Below are 19,344 nucleotides of genomic sequence, written 5' to 3' on the forward strand. Positions count from 1 at the left end.
GTGCCTAGTGACCAAGCTATAGTTACTGAAACAGGAGGATTATAACCATTTCATAAGACGTTACCTCGATGTGTTTCTTCAAGTTGGACGGGGAGTTTTTGTAAGATAGAATTTCCACATCTTCGGGCAGGAATAACATAAACTGCATGCGGTACGACAAATCTTTAACACCCACGAAAGAGTGTATTGTGTTTAAATAAGGCCATGGGCTCTCATCACCAGCTGGTGGTTCAACTGGAGCCACCAACAGTCGTTGTGGTCTCCGTCTCCTCCTCCATGTGGCCGCTGCTGATTGCGAGACTTGCTTTGTGTTTAATGGGAGACGCGAAACAGGTGTATCCTATTGGTGGTGATGAACAAGCCCAGGCAAGTAGGCTACCGGCTTTGTTGCGGTCAATCAGTAGGTGGGGTCAAAACACTTTGCGTTTCTTCTTCTTCTTCTTTTTGTTTTTAATGGCGGTTGGCAAGCAACTTAATGGTGTGCATTACCGCCACCTACTGGTATGGAGTGTGCACTTTGCGTTTCTCTCTCTCGCTCGCTTTTTTGTAACGAGTAACTAAACCACACATTGAAAATGTATCGGAGTAAAAGTATGCAATTAAGTTCGGAAATGTAGTGAAGTAAAAGTGAAAGTCATCCAAAATGTTCATACTCGAGGAAAGTATGAAGTACTCCAAAATATACTTAAGTAAAGTAGTGAAGTGGTTTTACTTCGTTACTATACAACACTGGTCCTAATTAATAAAAAAACTTTTATGGTAATATGGCAATCATTTATTTTACATACATACTGTATGTGCACAGTCAAAATGCTGCTTCTAATTTTCTGCATTGATGACATGTTTAAAATATTTACTTTGACCTGGCATAGAAATGCAATCAGAAAAGAAAGCTAATTCTCTGCACATGTTTAATAAAGGCACGTTATGAAATGCATAAAACTAAATGTTGCATCTTTCTACATTGTTGAGTCCAGACACTGATTCCCATAGAAACCACTAACATCGCTGTGCTTTGATGAGCTGTGAAACGCTGTGCAATATTGCAACAAAAGGTAAATTCTTTAAATTTCTATTAATTTTTTTCATCAATTTGACAGAATATTGATAAAATATTTCAGTGCATTGTTAAAGAACTAAAGCAGTTTTACAAGTGTGCTTGACGTGAACTTAGTTTTCTCTTTTTTTTTCGTGTCATCCACCCTTTCAATCACAATATAACAAGCAAACAGAAGAATGAATAGTACTTTTGAGGCTTTGGGATTACACTAAAACCAAATTACAACTGCACATACATTTTTGTTTCCTTCGGTAATTTGAAAAATGTTTTAGGTCCACCTTTAGCTACAGTTGACCTTTGACATCATACACACACAGACTTTAGAGTGTCCCACAGTGACAGAATCACAGATCTACCACAGTAGCATTCCAATTCACACAGGTGGCTTTCAGTGCATGAAGTCCTCAAAACACCATCACTGCAGTACACACATAGCGGCTGATCTAAACAGAGTAAACTGTGCTCTTGTGAACATCTAATTTCTTGAAATTCTCAGGGCCCTGGAGCCCAGAGGACGACAGTTCGATCAGCAGATGAGGAGAGGAACGTCTGGTCATGTGGGTGCCACCGGCACTGGATCACCTTGTCCCAGTGCTCGCCGGCCAGCGTCTGAGGGAGCGGCTTCGTCAGGTCACCTGGAGTCAGAAGATCAGGATTAGCTGCACATGCTGTTAAGTCGTCGTTTTCTTTCTATGTTCAGAAACGACATGTTCACCTTGAAGGTCGCTGATGATGATTTTGTTGTCGTAGGAACCAGTGAGGAGATGATGGGCTCCCGGCGAGAAGCGCACAGAGCGAATGTCGCTGCCATGGGGGCGGAAAGTCTGAACTATGCGTCCCCCTCGGATGTCATACAACATGCAGGTGCTGTCCTCCTGACCGGTGGCCAGCAGGCGGCCGCTGGGGTCCACCGCCACTGAAGCAACGGCACTTCCTGAGCGACAAACAGGAAGCACCTCCTAATACTGGCTCAGCCTGATTTCAAGCATATATTTTCAGGTGTGGCTGCACAGTGGCGCAGTTGGTAGCACTGTTGCCTTGCAGCAAGGAGGTCCTGGGTTCGATTCCCGGCCGGGGTCTTTCTGCATGGAGTTTGCATGTTCTCCCTGTGCATGCGTGGGTTCTCTCCAGGTACTCCGGCTTCCTCCCACAGTCCAAAAACATGACTGTCAGGTCAATTGGTTTCTCTAAATTCTCCCTGGGTGTGAGTGTGTGAATGGTTGTTTGTTCTGTATGTCTCTGTGTTGCCCTGCGACAGACTGGCGACCTGTCCAGGGTGTACCCCGCCTCTCACCCGGAACGTAGCTGGAGATGGGCACCAGCAACCCTCCCGACCCCATTAGGGACAAGGGTGAACAGAAAATGGATGGATTTTCAGGTGTGTATGTCTTTGGAACATTCAATCTATTTATTAGGAGCTTCCTGTTTCTACTATATACCTAATATATCCCGGCACAATTGTTTTGGATTAAAAAAAAGGAACTGAGACCGAGTAGAAATGTTTTATTTTTTTATTGAGATAAACTGGAGGCAACTGGAGTTTTTCATTTTTTTATGTGCCAAGTTTAGCGAAAAATAAATTAATGATAAAAAATAAACTCCAAGTATGTGAATGACAAAACTTGAATTCTTATTTAATTATACAAGGACTTTCCAATATTATATAAAAAAAATTGTTTAAAACAGAGCAATAGTTATAAAGGGGGATGGGAGACTATATCTTCCTGTACAATTTAACTTGACATGGTTGGCTTAAATGATATGATTGCTTGGGCAGTGTGGACTAGTGAACTGCAGCTGATCGAATGTTGAGTTAAAATCTGGATCATCTGTGTTTTGACTCACCTGATCCATGCAGAGACGTGCCAATCACCCGAACACAGCTGGGCACACGGAGGTCCCAGAACCGGACCGTTTTATCCTGGGAGCCGGAGGTGATCATCCAACCGCCCCATGTGTACACAGTCAGAATGTGACCTATTCAGGTATAATAGCATTAAACTGTTTTTCATTGTGACTCTCCTGTGGTGCCGTACTTTAATTTTGAATTAGTTTGAAAAATATCAGAGTTGTAAAATAAAAAGTGGTGTTTTTACCACTGGGTTACCTGTGTGTCCACTCAGGGCATGAAGGCCTTGTCCTCTCTGACAGTCTGTTGTGTAAATGTTGCAGTCTCCAGCCCCGGCACTGACCAGAATGGATCCCCCGCTCTCAGGACCCTCCATAAACGCCAGGTCTCTTATGGTACCATCATGCATGCTGAACTCCAGGTCTGGCCCTGAATCATGGCAACATTTACTTTTAAGCAGTGAGACAGTGTATGCAAATGGAAATTTAATTTCCTGTCTTCACTGGCATTTTTACCTGTGCTCATATAGAAAGAGAAAAGAAAAGCAATACTAAACCTGTTAAACTGTACCTGTGGCATTGCAGCTGTCTGCATTGAAAGGCAAAACCTTAACATATTTGTCGTTGGAGCCGGTGGCTAGCAGCTGTCCACAGTGACTCCAAGCCACACAGTAGATTGAGCCTTTATGATGTTTGTTTCGTCTGAAACGCACCGACGGCTGTTTGGCTGCACCGGAACCGCTAAAGTGGTGAAACAGTAAAAGACACGTTTGACCTTAGCCGGATTGTTGAATATTTAGGAGAAAAAGGGAAATTATATATTTTAAGCAAAGGCATAATAGTGAACTTTATGCAATATTTTTATCAAGTCACAAACAGCGTTTTCCAGTTGAAGATGCCATACTTTTGAAGATTCATTTCTTAGAGATATTTTAGAAGAAAATTGACATAGCTGGGTTTTAGTATCTAGTATCTATTAAAACTAAGTTTAATAAAAAAAAAAGTTCACCAACTGAGATCTGGTAGGTTAAAGAAAATGGTTGTAAATGAAATATAAATAATGTGAAAAGTACTTTATTGTTTAGAAATTCATATCTTTCTAAGATTCTATTTTCTTTTTATCCATTTTACCCAGGCCTGGAAAAGGACAAAAGCAAATTCCTTACATTCCAGGCTTTCAGACCGTGAAGGTACTCAGTGTTATACTATAAATGCAAATAATTATCTACGTCCTCTTTCACTGTCTCATGCTTTGGCAAACAAAGCCCACCTGCTGGTCACTGTTTCTGGGTAGGCACAGACTCTCAGGGTTTTGGAGTTTGAGCCGACTGCATAGAGCGCTCCAGATGGATGAAAAGCTACGGCACGCAGAGCCTGGGTATCCTCAAGCTGACTCACCCGTACAAACTGGGCTTTGGATTTCACATGCTGCAACAAGACCAGAAACATAACGAACTCTGATGAGTTCCAACAAGAATCTAAATGTCTTTTAGCATTTAAGCCTTGCTTGTGAGTGGAAGTTTTTCCATAGTTATTGGACATTTGGTTTACCTCATGTGTGTTTCTGATGGTGGAGCAGCCAGGATCATCTTGGACTGCAGCAGCAGAACCTCTGATTCTTTCCAAGCTGAAAATGACAATATAGCATTGCATTTTAAGCCTGCACATCTACTGTTGCACACACAAAAAAAATCTGATTTAGGTACAAGTTTCTTGCACTTTCAACTGAAATGTTAAACAAATAGAACATTTTTGACAACGGGCAGAAACAGTGAGTTGAAAAGGAGAGACACAAAAAGGACAGAAGGGAAGATGGAAGAAAGTCTGGAAAATCTTTAAATGAAATTCCATACTTTTCCAGCCTCTTCTAGGCTGTAATAATATCCACTGTTTTATAGTGTATAAAAAGGCAAAATTAAACATGTAATTCCATATCTTGACCTTAAACATGAAAATTTTTGTAAATGTAGAAAATAATAGTAAATGTTACACCAGACACTTGAGAGGTTTTTACCTGCGACTTTTAGTAACTGGGGACTCACTGAGTGACGACTGGCTGTGGTTCCCAGAGTTTAATGGGGTGCTGCTCACCCCTCCTGACCTGCTCCTCACAGGGCCCCTCTCTGTGCTGTGAACGTCGGCCATCCTGGGGCTGGAGGTGCAGCTGTTTGTTGACAACCCATTCCACTGCTGGCCCAAGTGTGCCATCACTTCATCTCCTTTGGGATCGATGCCCACATTCATCTCCTCCAACCGCTGAATGGATCTAGGCAAAGCAACAGGTCCTGGTAGAACTAATATCACATTTTCTCTCATCGGTCAAACTGAATGTTTTAGTTCGACGCCCCCACCTGCTCAGAAACGTCTCGGTGAGGTTGTGTTGGGCTCCATCCTGCTGCTTCACACCTCCCTCCAGCAGCATCTGCTGATACAGCTGTCTTTGCTGCTGCTTCTGTTCCAGATGCTGCTGCACCCGAAGCCGCTGCCTGTAGTACTCCTGGATGTGCTCTGTGGAGTCACGGCGCTGTAAAAACACAACCACTGTGAGATAAATAGCAAATGCTGTGCTTAACCTAGTAGAACATTGACAAATCTTTTTTTTATTTAACCCTTTAACTTCCAAGGTCTTGCCCTCCATCACTTAATCCATAAATAGATGTTTAAGACCCTAATCCTATGACAACAATCTGCACACACATACATACATAAAAAAAATCTAATTTCACTTTGCTCTTCACAAGGAACTGAGACGCATAAAGATGAGCGATGGGTCAATGTTTGTATGAGCACACATCAAATCCAATTATATGCTACAGGTGCTCATGACTTACACCTCTTAAAGAAGACATGGTGAAGAGGGAAGTATCTAATAAACGAGTAAAGAAGAATTTTGTGTAGATTTATGATGTAGAGAAACTGAGAGCATTCACTGAGTAGATGGATCTAATTATATACATCTTAAAGCTGCAACGATGCTTTCAGGCACACTGACGATCCTTCTTTGACTTTGAATTGATTGACCCAATGAAATTCACAAAACAAACTCAGATGAAGCAGCTAAGGTTGATCTACATCTCCTTTACTCTTGTAAATTATAAGATTTTAAACTGTCATATGCACAACTAAGATGACAAAAATGGTCAAAATTAACCATATTTTTATTCACCTTTACGATTTTACTCAACATGCCATTGCTGGGTCCATATTGGATCCCAAATACACTATGCCTTGCAAAAGTATTCACATTTCCTACTCTTGTTCACTTTGAATCAGGTTACAACCACAAATGTCAAGTTCATTGAGATTCATTGTGATAGATCAACACAAATCAGTACATAATTGAGAAGTGGAGTTTTTTTCTCACCTAAAAATAATATTGTAACGATCACTCCAGTTTGATGGGAACAAAACTTTTAAAATTTTAGAGGACAGAAATATGTGGAAAATCAGCTGTGACTGAATGATCACAAATAAATAACTAAATAAATAAAGCCAGCTGGGGTCATAAGCACTGCACATGACCTTGAACACATCCTCCCCTTGGTGAAAGTTCAGGTTTCGAAAGAGATTTTTCACATTTATAAAACGCAGTGCTCCCTAAAGCAGAAAATACATGTGAAAAAAATCAAACTAAGAAAAATCTCCTTATATTTGATCCGACACTGAGCACCTTTGGATTTCTTTCTCAGTAAAGAATTTCATGATGTCATACAGTATTGTTCATCAACACTTGAATCTTTCAAGCATAAAGACATCATGATATAAATATGATATTCAGCACGATTTAGGTAAACAGAGTGTAATTAATATTAGCAGATTGTTACAAAATGTTACCATAAAAATATAAAATTTACTTAATGTATAAACTGCACCGGCTATGACCACACACACAGCTTGTATTACCTCCAGTATGTCTGCACTGCATGGCGGTCCGCCATCTTTTCCTGGAGTCAGAGGAGTGCGTGTGGTCTGGGGCCCATCCAACCCCTGTGAGTGCTTCCTTAACACAGAAAAAGAAATAAAAAAAAGTTGATTTTAACATATCTGAGCTAAAAACAACAGTATTTCAAGCTAAAAGCAAAAACAAACAACAGACAAATAGCTTATTGAAATGACAAAGGCAGAGCAGGATAAAAATGAATGACAGGCACAAAAAGAAAGTTTGCTTTGAATTTAATCAGGTTTTTATCAGAAGTCACATTCTGAGATTTATTTTTTGTACCAAATGTGCACAATATCTGCAATCACAAGTAGCACAGGAGAACCTGAGCTCTTGCTTACAACTTTATAAAATTGTAATATGGGTGTCACCAATTTTGTTAAGAATTACTAGAGAGCTGGCAGGTCGCACCTGAAAGAAAACTTGAAATGCGTATTAGTCAGAAAACGTTTGTGAGCTGCATATCTACTTAATTCCAAAGGGTTTATAAGCTTTAAAACACTGTGGATCTTTTCTTAGGTTTAAAGCTTACTTGTGAATGTAGAACCAAACTGGTAGATGTAGCTCTGGATAAAACATTCTAAACAAAGATGTACAGTTACATAATTAAATTTGAACCTAATTATGTATATTATTTGATCGTATTTGGAGTTTTTAATCCCTTAAACCCAGCACAGCAAACCGGTTTTAATCCTTTTTTGGCTTTTACCTCTCAGGTGAGTCATCCTGCTGATGCACGTTATTCTCCACTAGACTCCTACTGAGTGCAGATTTCACGTTGGTTTCCATGCCTCTCTTGTCCTGTGCTGCCAGTCCGTAGGACAAGCCGTCCAGAGCTGGGTTGAGGGATCTGGACATGTAAGTGTCGGCTGAATGAGGTCTCTGGCGAAAGGGTGAAGTCGGGCAGGGAGAGAGACGGTTGATTAGGGGAGTTAGGAGGTCGGCGTGTCCAGCTTTGCTGGGTTTCACCAGGCGGTCCACGTGAATGTTCAGGGTCTTCTGTTCGAAGGCGCAGGTGAAAGCACCAGAGGAGAGGTTCTGCAGCCAGGAGAGCAGTGACAAATCCAGCTCATCGCATCCGTTCCCGCAGAGCAAATCCACGCCGAGCAACACCTCGCCCTCTCTGATCTCCTCACCTGTCGCTTTACTCTAGACAACACAGAAATATCAACAAAAATGTGCAAAGTTTAATAACCTCAGCTTTGTACGAGAAGAAAACAAATGGTTTCCTTATGGGCCTGACAATGCATTTTTAATTATGTACTTTCTCATACAGTGAAATATAACTGCAGTCCATTTTATCTTTAGCACATCATGATACCTGGCAGAACTCTACACAGCACTCGTAAAGGATTCCTTTGATGAGCAGCTGGAAGAGTCGGTTCCCGCTCGCCCTGAAGCCTGCCTCACTCAGCTTCCTGTCCGCAGGGATGAACTCGGTCACCATGGCGCAGGCTTCCTCAAAACAATGGACGCGGGCCGAGCTGGGGTTCCAGTCTTTGAACTCGGCGTGGTGGGTGAGGCGAGGCAGGGTGAGGAGAAGGCACAGCTTGCTGTAGTCTTCTTTGGTTGGGCACAACTCCTCCAGACAGTGGAGGCACCTCACAGCCTCCTGCATTGTGAGCTCCAGCTGTGGAGGGGAAGGCAATGAAGAAAAACAACAAGACTGTAAATGTAATTAATATTTGTATGGCTCAATAAGGATGGATACGTTTTACAAATTGGATGGTCCTTAGGAACCATTCTTTAATGTACATAACAGTTATTATTCAGACTTTTAGAATGTTAACCTGAAAATGGTTGAGAAAGTTTTACAAAGACATCTTTAGAATTACTACTAAACAGTAAATTAATTCAACTTATACATACGTTATGTGGATCCTCAGTAGCTGATATGGCATTATTGACACACAGAGCTTCCAAGAACCTCTGCTTTAGGATGATGTATCGAAACCTAGAAATATCAAAGTATTAGAAAAAGGACTGATGACAGCATCGACTGCTTGTTTAAAGCATAAAATGTTCTTCTGATGCACAGAGTTGAGAGATATGGAACAAAAGGACAAAAGATGCAAAATATGTAGCTAAATAATCTGACAGATATTTTATTTTACCGTTTCTTATCAAACTTTTCCATTCCTTCTAAAGGTTGAATGAACTGCATCACCTCCTCCCACTGGCCATCCAGAATGAGTTGCCTGGTTAAAGTAATAAAAACAAACCTCAGACAGCTGGATTTACTATTCAGAAAACGTCTGAAGGCAATTGGTTCTATTTCATTTAGTAAAGAGGGGAGATTCAAATTTTTATTTGCATTTTTTTCCCTTCCTCTTCCCAAATATGCACTACTTTCTGTTTGTCTTACATAAAACTACCATTGACTATCTGCTTCAGTACAACCCTTTCCAGTTTTCACATGGATTGTAGGATGAGTGTAGTTATACCGGAGGAAGAGCATATCATCGGAGTAGAGTCCATTAATGACACCGCTCTCCTTTTCCAAAGCCAGCATGCTGATGTGCAGCTTCCTGGAGTTCAGGAAGTCCAGGATCAGCTTGATCACCTCGGCCTCCTTGATGTTGATGACCTCCTCTGCTGTCATGGTTGTAGATGAGTTGTAGATGATAGTAGTTAGCTGGGGAAAAAGAAAGACTTTAACAAAGCATATTTAATGCTTTGAAGTGATCCTGAAGTGATCACTTAGCTGCTGGTTTTACATTTAGTCATCCCTTTTAAGATTTTGTCTGCTTAGCCTTAAAGGTATCAAGAAGAAGTCTCAAATTGTTATTTACTTGGATGATGTTTGCTGCCTGGTGAAATGTTCTGTTGCTCCAAAACCAGTCACATGATCTGCAGGAGATAACAAAATTACCAAAGAATGCTGCTTATGTATAATTTCTTTACATCTTTTTTTTAAAAATTTCACACATAAATAATGTGAAACATTTCAATGACCTTTTCAAAGGAACGATTTATGGTACTAGGTTGTAACAAAAAAATGCTAATTTTCCCTTCCAGTCTGTAGACAGGCTGATAGTTATCAGGAATAATTTAACATAGAATGTGAATTAATGATAAACCAGCATGAAAGCTAATTTCACATTCTATACATATCCTATACATTTTGATTTACGTCTCACTAAAAGAAATCAAACTGTTCAAAATACAATCCCACACACACTTATATTTTTTTGTCAATTGTGCAAATATTTTGAAACTAGCACATGTTATAATTTAATTTGGCAAACTATTGCAATGACTCATGGCAACAAAAGAGAAGGCAGTTTTATTAAAATAAGTTCTATATTTTAGGACTCACCTCTGTGACTCTGGCTATTTTATCTGAGCTCAGAGTGACAAACCTTCTTAGGGATGGAGCAGCAACATCATGAAGAATTTTGTAAACTAAACAAATGTTTGCATGAAGTATTTTTGTTGCATTTTTAAGAACAATTTTCTCTGTAAACTATATCTCCAACTCAATATAAGCAAGCCGTACTTTAATTAGTACTCTGATGAATCGAGTAAGACTCCATACAAGACTGTATTTACTAGTTGACACTTTATTATTATACAGTTAAAATAATCATTGTTCTATTTTGAAGATTACTTCAATGAGGTTTATTGTGTTTTCTTTAACGCAGAGATTTGAATTAAGGTTGCATTCATGCACCTGTCCAATACGAGTAGAGGAAACAGGGATGTAATTCTATGCAATCGGTCAGTGACTGGTTAAATACTGCAACACCGGACACGAACATGAAACAGCATATGGCTGTACGGTGTAGTAGGAAGAAGAGAGGGCGGTGATGACTCCGGGTGGCAGAGTACAGTCAGACGCTGACACCGCCCCGACCCTCCCCTGCACAAAAACACAGCATCCCGCTCCCGGTTCTGGAACAGCGTCTGCGGCCCAAATCTGACACCTTTCACAGCACCTTGCCCGTTGCTAGACACGCCTTGTTTACTAGAGTCTGGCAGCATTTGGCGACTGCCTTTACACGCAAAGCCACTCCACAGGACACGCATGCGGGAACACAGAATACAAGCACTGCCATTCATTTCCGACACCGCGCCAAATCAAAGCGCAGCCGTGCCAGCTCCTCACCTGTCAGGCAGCCACGCCGACACACGTCGCAGTCAGTACCCCTTTTCGTTTTTGTGCAGATTGTGCAGCACACCAGAGAGGGTCTTGGGTGTTAACCGAAAGCTTTATTGTCATAGGGCTCCCCTCTTCTTCGCTTCTTGTACACAGGTTACGGTTGCCATGCGGACGCAGACGTAAACCACCAATCAGCTGAAGCGATGACGCCCAGCGGTCAGTACAGCGCCACAACGCGACAACTTTTATAGCCATTATTATTCTTAATATTATTCTTGAAGCAGTCAGCCGTAGACTGTGTTTCTGTTTTACAGTCCTTCCTTTGTGATTCCAGTTTATGTTTATTCTTTGTTACTCTAGTTTAATATTCTTTCTTAGGTATTAGCTGAAAGTTTGTTGTAATGAGTTTTATTATTATGGTTGCATATTTTCATTCTTAAAATCTGACCATTTGCATAATTTGTATTATTAAAGTATGTTTCATACACACGTTGAACATAGACATCACATACAAACTGAGGTCATGCTGAAGTTTATTCATTTCAAAAACAAAAATAAGAACAATCTAAAAATGGAACTACTGTGCAATGTTAAATGACAGCACAAACAAAGGCATCATAGCAAACAGAAAGCTCACATGATCACGCTGTACAGTATCATTACACTTCAAACAATTTTTTCCCCCTTGGCCTTAAACAGCCAAAAGCCAATGGACAGTGCTTCCTGTGGATAGATCTTTTTCTCCGTCATGTTCAATTACATTTTTTCAGAAGCATGTACAGTACATGCTTTCTTTTGGTAATAAATACCCCATCCCCCACAAAACACTCTTATGAAAATAATAGCACCATGTTTAAGGATTTATTTAGTAAAAAAGGAAAAAAAAAAGAAATCACACATGGTGTTAATCTGACATTCGGAGGCAAAAATAACACGATATTGATACCAATGAAACTTGATGGTGAGTCTCTACCCGTATTCAGCAGCTTGGATCCACCTGCACTTCTCTTCCTTGCATCATTTTGCTTCCAATTTTTTTAAAATAGCAAGGAATATAAATTTATTTACCACATTACAGAGCTTTAATAATACATGTTGTGTTTGAGGACAACATACAAATAGGCTGCTGTTACACACACTATCTGATAGCTTACTTAAGTTAAAACCTATTTATGTTCAAAAGGTCAACACATATAAGACATATGGCAACTTATTTTTTATTGGATATTTTCTATAGAATTTCCTACTACTTGGATGTATGGTTGACTTACTTCACAACAGGAGAAATTATCTGAGTGAAAAAAAATTGCTCTATTAACTGACTGTATTTTGCTTAGTGGAATTGCCTCACATTTTTTATAAGTGTAGATATTATTAGTATTATTTGAAGAGTTTAAATCTTGAGCTTAGTAATACAGTTAAAATACTAGAAGAATTTAGTTCAATTAGAATAAAAGGAGCAATATGTATTCCTTGAGTTTCAGTCATATTTCTCTAACCAGCAGGTGGATATGTTTTACAAATTATTGTTATTGATTGTAAGGTTCCTACATGGTGCTGTTTGCAGGATTAAATAAATAAAATAATACTGAGGTGTTTTGTTTTGTTCACAAACCAGCTATAAAAATTCTCCAGAGTTAAAACAACCACCGTGACAGAATCATTCATCCTTAATGTAATTTTTGCATCTGTATCACTACAAATGCAAATCTCACCCAATACCTGGATATTATGCATCCATTATACATTATACCATGAATCGTCAGTAGGTGTCGTATCCCACAGGTGAAAACCCAGTGGCTTACAGCGACATTCTTCTACTCCCAAAATTGTTCTGTAAAAGCTGAAACCGCTTGGCTTTGTTGAGCTGAGCACACGTGAATTGTGTGGCTAACACTAGCTGTATAAAATTAGTTTTTGGCCCTTTGACAGTCACACAAACCTTTTCATACAAACTGTAAAATCCATAGACATTAAAGAAAAGAGGTGCCCTTCAAAACACTTAAAAGGTTTCAGCCTAATAATTCCTTCAATGCATTCACACAGAGAAAAAATGTGCATAAGGCCCGGGATCAACAAAATCATACAAACAGAAATCCATCTGTACATGAAAACATTCAGTGCTTCAGGTTACCACGTAAAATGTCCTTGCATTCATACTGTCTCTTTTTCCACTTTTAGCACGTAATAAAACAGAACAATACTCAGACGTACTTATAAAGACTGACTCAAATGTTATCAATAACTTGGTCAACGGTAACAATCCAGTTTTTCATAATCTGATGCATCCTGTCAGATTGAGTCAATAATATGCAAGATAGAGAGCGACAGGAATGCAGTGAGCGGATAAATTAACATAAAAAAGATAAATAAGCATTCATCAAACTGGCATTGCAGGTGTTGGAATCCTTATGGATATGTACATCGAAGTGCAAACTGAGATGGGTACTGATTGGGGGTACAGAGTTCTATTAGGACAGTGCAGGCACTACTTTTTTAGGGGTGGCTGGCTTCTTGGTTTGCCAGAGGTGGTTGTGGATGGTCACGGCATCCACACTGGCTGACATGGTCTTTGCCGGTATCTGACTAAACTGCTTCTTGTCCGAGTTGTACTTGTAGAGTCCGTCGATCATCTTGCGAGTGATGCTCTTTGGACCGATCCCTGTGAGTTTGATGATCTCCTGTGTTTCGGGGCAGTAGGTGTACAGGGATCGGAACTGGCAGCCAGAATCCCGGAACAAAACCAGGAAGTTATTGGCCTCTGATTTTTCCATTTCCTGTAGAAGTAACAAATAAGAAGCCTAATGTCAAAGTAACAAATGCTTAAAAGATCTTGACTGGCCTCACCTTTATTTCAGTGAATTCTACAGGGAAAACACACAGAGACTGATGTTTACATTTAGCAAGGCAAACCATGCTAATTGTGTTCAACACCAATGTTGAGCACAATATTTTCAAGAGCAATGCTGAAAAATTTGGTAACACTTTATTTCACGGATTGTGAATAAGACTGTCATGACACCATCATAAACATGACATAACACCTGTAAGTCTTCATGAATATTTATGACTGTTGTCATAAAGTGTCATTCGGTAAATCATGACACTTTTAATACAAAGTTGACATTATTCAAAATGTCTTCGTTAGGACATCTTGTCATTAACCAAGAAATCATGATCTGACACAAATTTGTTATGAAAGTATTACTGATGAAACTTTAAAAAAATATGTAGCTTTATGTTATTAAAGCTAAAGTTTAATCAGTAATACTTTTATAACACATTTACATCAGGTCATGATTTCTTGGTTAATGTCAAGTTGTCATAACGAAGACATTTTGAATAATGTCAACTTTGTATAAAAAGTCTCATGATTTGCCGAATGACACTTTATGACAAAAAGTGTCATTTGGCACTTTTTGCCGAATGACATAAATATTCATGAAGACTTACTCATGTTCATGCCAGGTGTTATGTCATGTTTATGACGGTGTCATGACAGTCTTATTCACAACCCGTCAAATAAAGTGTTACCACATATTTTACATATTTCAGTTATTCAGCTCAGTACATAAAGTACATAGATTATTTACATTCGTTTGGTGTACATGTTGACACCAACATGATGTTTGCTGTAAAAAATCCAGAATCCAGAAATGCAGGCTTAATGAAAAGGATGTTTAATACCTGATGAACGAGCATCACCTGAACATACTGTATATTCTAATTGAGTTAATATGACAGTATATACCTTAGCAAAATCTTGTTTGACTCAATTACAGAGTTGTGTAGCAATGACCACATTCTCTCTCACCAAGATGATGCTTCATCTGGTGCTAATATGAAAGTTTAATAACCATTCACAACAGATAGACTGCCTAAAGTTTCTTCCAAATCACAATAATTTAATAAATTATCTTTGACCTAACTCATTATATTATTAAGTTGGATTTTAAAAAAAAACCCAAAGAAAATATTGTTTTGCACTTGTAAATTTTAAGACGCACACAAAAATAAATTAAGGAAAAAAAAGCTGCAATTCCGTTTAGTTTTTCAGATTTTTAGTATGGAAAAGAAAGAAAGTTCTGTTGTTTATTAATTCTTTAAAAATTTTATTGTTACATTTTCAGGTCATGCAAATGTATATATAAAATTAACATAACTTTTATTTATAGATCCTGAAAAATAAATCAGAAATGGCTAAATGACTGAAAACAGCTATGCATAATCAGCCATTGAAAATCAGTCAAGTAATTTCAAATCAGCGAATCTCCAAATAAAACAAATTAAAACACTTGGAAACTGGACATTAAAGTGACATGCATCATCCCTGCTGTCAACAAGGCATCTGTGTTTAGAGCAGTAGTAGTCCAAGCTGTTACCTCCAGGATCTTGTTCTTTTGCCCCTCGTTGACCTTGCCTGCGAGGCAGCAGTGGGCCAGAGCATTTTGGATAATGTGCTTATTAGATTTGGCACTGGGCTCTTTGTACAGCCTTGGTCCTGGGAGGAAACAAAAAAGAAAATCAGGATGACACTATTTCAGTTACAACCAACCTGGTCGCTATTTTAACACTTTCATAAATCATGTATGAAGATTTCAGTGTCATGTTGTGCTTTGAGAAGGAAATACATATTTATCATAAAAGCCAGAGTTTTCAGTATCAATCTGTGTATTTAGAACCATTATATTTTAAGTGATGTTAACATCTCTGAATGACGAAAAGGCCAGATTTGCATAAGCATCATGCTATGTATACCCACCAGTATACTCTGTGTTGGATGTAACAGAAGAGGTGGTTGAGGCATTTTCCCAGTCTTTTTCTCCGTTTCTGCTGCTGGAGCGGCTTGGTGAAAGAAAGCCATCGGCAGAGTCTGGCCTAAAACACACACACACAGATGTATACACACACTGACTTTTAGCTCACCTGTCCTGCATGTGAGCTAAACCTCAATGATCAGCAGAGTACAGTGTAAGCAAGGCAGGCTGATTTTCAGTTTGGTCATCAAAAGCAAGGGCTTGGTTTGATGTTGCAGAGGGCAGGAAAACAACAGAGTTTGCAAACGCAGGCTGGGGGAGGAGCATAATGTAGACCAGGTCCATCAGATACAGTGCAGCTTTTACTTGCTCCTATTTTGCAATAAGAGCAATTAAAGCCAAACTTGCATTAAATTTTTAGTAGAGTGTTTTGTGAATGCACATTAACAAGTCATTTAAGCCTTTCTTTTTTTACCTTACATGTGTTCATTATATGACAAAGCAATGACTTGATAATGTTGTTTTATGCGGAGTGGGCTCTGTGACACTGTGCTTTTAAACAAAAAGGTTACCCTTCATGTTTAGTCCGCTGTGAATCTAACAGGAGTGTGCATTAGAACTGTAGATGGGTGAGTGAGAAGCATAGTGGGTGTTCTTTTCCAAAGCTTATTCTGTATCTCACTATTAAGCACTTTACAGCCCACGTGCATATCGCATTTCCTCACAAACATCCGGATGCGTGGAACATTTATTTGTAAACCATGTCTTTATGTGTCGAGGCTGCTTGTAACCTGTTGTGTATAGCATAAAGGCTGTGAAATGCTTTATAATGAGATACATCATGTGGAGTAAGAACTGTGAAAATTCTGGTTATCAAACTTACAAGCACAGGAAGTCTAGAATCAGACCAGTGCTTTGTAATCAGTAATGAGCATCTTCGCACATGGCTGAAAAGATTAGTGGCCTTAGCTTCAAGTCCCAAGAAGAAACTAACCTTCTCCTTCTCTGTTTGGGAGAGTTCAGAAAGTAGAAGAGACTGCTAGAAGCTAAACTAGAACTTCTGATGTGTGAAACAGCCGGAAAAAAGTAGCAAAGAGGAAAAATTTGAAGAGAGCATGTTAGAGTAGAAAAATACATTTAATCAAGATTTCCAACCAAAGTCACAGATTTTGTTAATTTTTATCATAAAATTTTCATCAGTAGCCCGTACTGTATATGTGATTATAATCTACATATTCATATATATACTTCAATTGCATACTTTCTGCTTGCAATAATACACTTGTAAGCAGATCTTACCTTGGCGCTCTTTTGTCTGAGTGAACACTGTCACTGTCGCCCAAGGTCAGCGAAGCCAGAGACAAGCTGGAGACTGAAAAGAAACGTTGGCGTGAACCTGAATGTGAGACAGCAAAGTGTGGCACAGCGTGACACGATTACACAGACACCACAAATGAAAACAAAACCACTCGCTGTGGCAGCCATGTCACACAGCAATGTGGAGGTCAGTGAAATGACAACAGTCAGTCATAACAGCCATAAAACGCATGAAGACAACATATTATAAGCCAAATAATTAGGACAACATGATTTAAATTCAATACACTGTTATTTAAGTATGTTAGAGTACAATGGTTTTGTATATTTTTGTGAATGACCCAAAATGGCTTCTCTATATTTGACAATAAATAAATAGTAAAACACAGTTTCTCAGGTACGGGGCAATGAGTTGAAAGACAGGACAGCTGTTTCTGAACCAAGTCCTTCTGGATACCTGTGGGAGCTCTCACAGGAGTCTTTGGGGAGTCCATGCTGTCCCGGTGGATGGACTTTGGTCGACCCCGCTTCTGCTTGGCAGGTCGGGGCTTGATGATGGTGTCCATGTCCTCCATCAGCTTCAACTGCTTCCTCCTCAGGTACTCCTGCTTGATGAACTCCTTCCTGGCCTTTTCCTCCTCCTTCCTGATACGCTCCTCCTCTGCTTTCAATCTGAACATGTTGAGGAACAGATGAAGAAGTATGGAGATTGAGGTTTAAAAATGCTGTCAAAAATAGGTTTTCCAGTTGAAATACCAGGAGCCTTCATGTATAATTTTGAAATCTATACAGCTATGTACTGTAGATCGTAAAAAGTTAAGCTGAGTCAGTGTATTTAGGTTGACTCCGAAGACCTAATTGGTATATTCTGGGAACTGCTTAGTCTTGTAATTTTAAAAAAAACATTTAACAACAAATTAAATCAACATTAGACAAAACAAAATTATAAACTTAAAAAATTAAAACCGAAGGAGAGAAACTCAATGCAACATATAGTCGCAAACTAACAAATACCTGACAAATTCAGATAACAGCAAAGACTAAGCTGACTTTTTATATTAACAAAGGAAAGATGTAAATTTGCATACCGAGCTCCCTCTTTCTTCTGCTCCAACTCGGCCTCCAGCTGCATCTTCCTCATCTGGCCCTCTTTTTCTCTCCTCATCCTTTTTTCCAGCAGTGCAGCTCTCCTTTGTGCCATGTTCTCCTCTGCCTTGCCATCCTCCTGATGAAAACCAAAGACAGCAAGGAGGAGGAAGTCATTAAGTAAGTTTGTAGTACATTATTATTCTGATGGTTAACAAAAGTGACTTTTTATGTTTGCCAAAAAAGGCTAAGAGCTCCTGTGGCAATTTTGTTACTATGCATATACTAACTATCATGATACATAAAATGCAACATACCTAGTTTATGGGTAAACAAAGTGATGCAAAAGTATTCTTTTAACTTGGAGGTTTGTATGAGTTAATAGAGGGATAAATGGAGCTAAATACAGGGAGAAACTAGAGGAACACCTGCTTAGAGGCCACAAAATGCTGGTGAGTGTGGCAGAGCAACCCCTTTTAGCAGCACAACCTTCAATCATAAACACACAGGTAGAGATGGTGGAGGGATTTACATCACAGACAAGTTCAGTTGGACTGTTTGAGTTTTTCTGCTAGAAGAATGGAAAATATGTCAGTATTTTACACGTATGAAGATTGTAGAGAACAACCCTACAAGGCTGAACACTGTAACTCACTGACTCGGTTGGACTAAACATAAACATTAATGTGCACCTCTATTTTAGTTAGATGTATAGAATAAATGTATGTTATATATTTATTATATATTTAACATAAAATATGATAAATTTGTAGGTCTTATGTGACAAAATGTGTAGAAGTTCAAGAAATATGGATATTTTCAAGACACTGTATATCTCAAATTATCTTTTATAAAAGCACTGCAAATAACTCAAGAAAAAAAAAAACATCTTTAGCCAGACTTAGTAAATAACTAGAAGGTATATCTAAAGCATAAATGCATTATTTAAATAAAAATTCACTTTTCAGTTTAAAGACTTTAAAGAGACCAAACATCCCCTATGCTTTACATTCAAGTCAACCTGTATTCCACCCCACATTTTCACAGCTGTCCCTGAATTATTCACAGCAGCCCCACTTTTCTGACCTACATCGGAGCCCAGACAGCAGCTAAAAGCAATCTAAGATGCTGTGCAAGACGATGCTGTCCTTAGCCGACATGTTTCCTCAACTATTAATCTCATCATGTTTGGAGCGAGAAGCTTTCCCCAACAAAATAAACAGGGCTATGCTGT

At 39.1% G+C, this 19,344-nt stretch overlaps 2 protein-coding genes across 8 annotated transcripts in view; both read right to left on the reverse strand.

Moving 5' to 3' along the window:
* Positions 1–733: 733 nt before the first annotated feature.
* Positions 734–11,159, reverse strand: LOC114150283 (WD repeat-containing protein 47-like). The gene is made up of 17 exons (XM_028026605.1): positions 10,957–11,159; positions 9,641–9,698; positions 9,293–9,483; positions 8,963–9,046; positions 8,718–8,802; positions 8,170–8,478; positions 7,558–7,997; positions 6,812–6,908; positions 5,260–5,432; positions 4,923–5,174; positions 4,460–4,535; positions 4,179–4,336; positions 3,480–3,649; positions 3,168–3,338; positions 2,906–3,037; positions 1,776–1,994; positions 734–1,695 (listed from the first exon to the last, which is right to left on the reverse strand). Exons 3-17 carry the CDS (start codon positions 9,448–9,450, stop codon positions 1,553–1,555), a joined length of 2,667 nt encoding a protein of 888 aa, XP_027882406.1. The 5' UTR covers positions 9,451–9,483; positions 9,641–9,698; positions 10,957–11,159; the 3' UTR covers positions 734–1,552.
* Positions 11,160–11,466: 307 nt separating this feature from the next.
* camsap2a (calmodulin regulated spectrin-associated protein family, member 2a) overlaps positions 11,467–19,344 on the reverse strand; it is a 42,071-nt gene continuing 34,193 nt past the window's right edge. For 3 of the 7 annotated variants that reach the window (XM_028027974.1, XM_028027971.1, XM_028027972.1), the window contains 6 exons: positions 18,113–18,249; positions 17,482–17,696; positions 17,007–17,103; positions 15,713–15,828; positions 15,333–15,451; positions 11,467–13,727 (listed from right to left, as the gene is read on the reverse strand). In XM_028027974.1, the coding sequence (XP_027883775.1) occupies positions 13,422–13,727; positions 15,333–15,451; positions 15,713–15,828; positions 17,007–17,103; positions 17,482–17,696; positions 18,113–18,249 (990 nt within the window). In that variant the 3' untranslated portion in view covers positions 11,467–13,421. The other 4 variants (XM_028027977.1, XM_028027973.1, XM_028027976.1 and 1 more) reach the window with 3 other exon arrangements.

The sequence above is a fragment of the Xiphophorus couchianus genome, chromosome 9 (assembly GCF_001444195.1).
Source record: "Xiphophorus couchianus chromosome 9, X_couchianus-1.0, whole genome shotgun sequence".
Lineage (NCBI taxonomy): Eukaryota > Metazoa > Chordata > Actinopteri > Cyprinodontiformes > Poeciliidae > Xiphophorus > Xiphophorus couchianus.